Genomic DNA, 1,122 nt, shown 5'->3' with positions numbered 1-1,122 from the left:
ATATATTCCATTGAGATATATATATATATATATATATATATATATACCAGTGGAATAGAACAGAGACCTCAGCAATAATACCACACAACTACAACCATCTGGTCTTCAACAAACCTGACAAAAACAATGAAAAAAGGATTTCTTATTTAATAAATGGTGCTGAGAGAACCGGAAGCAGCGTGTAATCCTCTTCCCTTTTGCAGCCATCGCCCAAGCGGGAGCTGCCAAAATGAAGTTCAATCCCTTTGTGACTTCCGACCGAAGCAAGAATCACAAAAGGCATTTCAATGCATCTTCCCACATTCGCAGGAAGATTATGTCCTCCCCTCTTTCCAAAGAGCTGAGACAGAAGTACAACGTGCGATCCATGCCCATCCGAAAGGATGATGAAGTTCAGGTTGTACGAGGACACTATAAAGGTCAGCAGATTGGCAAAGTAGTCCAGGTTTACAGGAAGAAATACGTAATCTACATTGAACGGGTGCAGCGGGAAATGGCTAATGGCACAACTGTCCATGTAGGCATTCACCCCAGCAAGGTGGTTATCACTAGGCTAAAACTGGACAAAGACCGCAAAAAGACCCTTGAACGGAAAGCCAAATCTCACCAAGTAGGAAAGGAAAAGGGCAAATACAAGGAAGAAACAATTGAGAAGATGCAGGAATAAAGTAACCTTATATACAAGCTTTGATTAAAACTTGAAATGAGGAAAAAAATAAATAAATAAATGGTGCTGGGAAAACTGGCTAGCCATATGCAGAAAACAGAAACCAGACCCTTTCCTTACACCTCATACAAAACTTAGCTCAAGATGGATTAAAGACTTACATGTAAACTTTATGACCATAAAATCCCTAGAAGAAAACCTAGGCAATACCATTCAGAACATAGGGGTGTGCAAATAATTCATGATTAAATCAGCAAAATCAATTGCAACAAAAGCTGAAATTGACAAATGGGATCTAATTAAACTAAAGAGCTTCTTCACAGTAAAAGAAACTAGCATCAGAGTGAGCAGGCAACCTATAGAATGAGAGAAAATTTTTGCAACCTATCCATGTGACAAAGGTCTAATATCCACAATCTATGAGGAACTTAAACAAATTAACAAGAAAAAGACAA

General features: G+C 38.4%; 1 protein-coding gene across 1 annotated transcript; it reads left to right on the top strand.

The window, feature by feature from the left end:
* Window positions 1-192: 192 nt before the first annotated feature.
* Window positions 193-708, top strand: LOC116532247 (60S ribosomal protein L26-like). The gene has a single exon (XM_032251327.1). The coding sequence runs from the start codon at window positions 230-232 to the stop codon at window positions 665-667; it is 438 nt and encodes a 145-aa protein (XP_032107218.1). The 5' UTR covers window positions 193-229; the 3' UTR covers window positions 668-708.
* The last annotated feature ends 414 nt before the right edge of the window (window positions 709-1,122 follow it).

This window comes from Sapajus apella, unplaced genomic scaffold (genome assembly GCF_009761245.1).
Source record: "Sapajus apella isolate SASKATOON/1434 unplaced genomic scaffold, GSC_monkey_1.0 scaffold75, whole genome shotgun sequence".
NCBI classification, from domain to species: Eukaryota; Metazoa; Chordata; class Mammalia; order Primates; family Cebidae; genus Sapajus; species Sapajus apella.
The sequence above is the reverse complement of the archived record's forward strand: the minus strand, read 5'-3'. Positions and strand labels throughout refer to the sequence as shown.

Excerpts from the sequence above, each read along its gene's own strand:
- LOC116532247 (XM_032251327.1), top strand. The coding sequence starts at position 230 with ATGAAGTTCAATCCCTTTGTGACTTCCGACCGAAGCAAGAATCACAAA.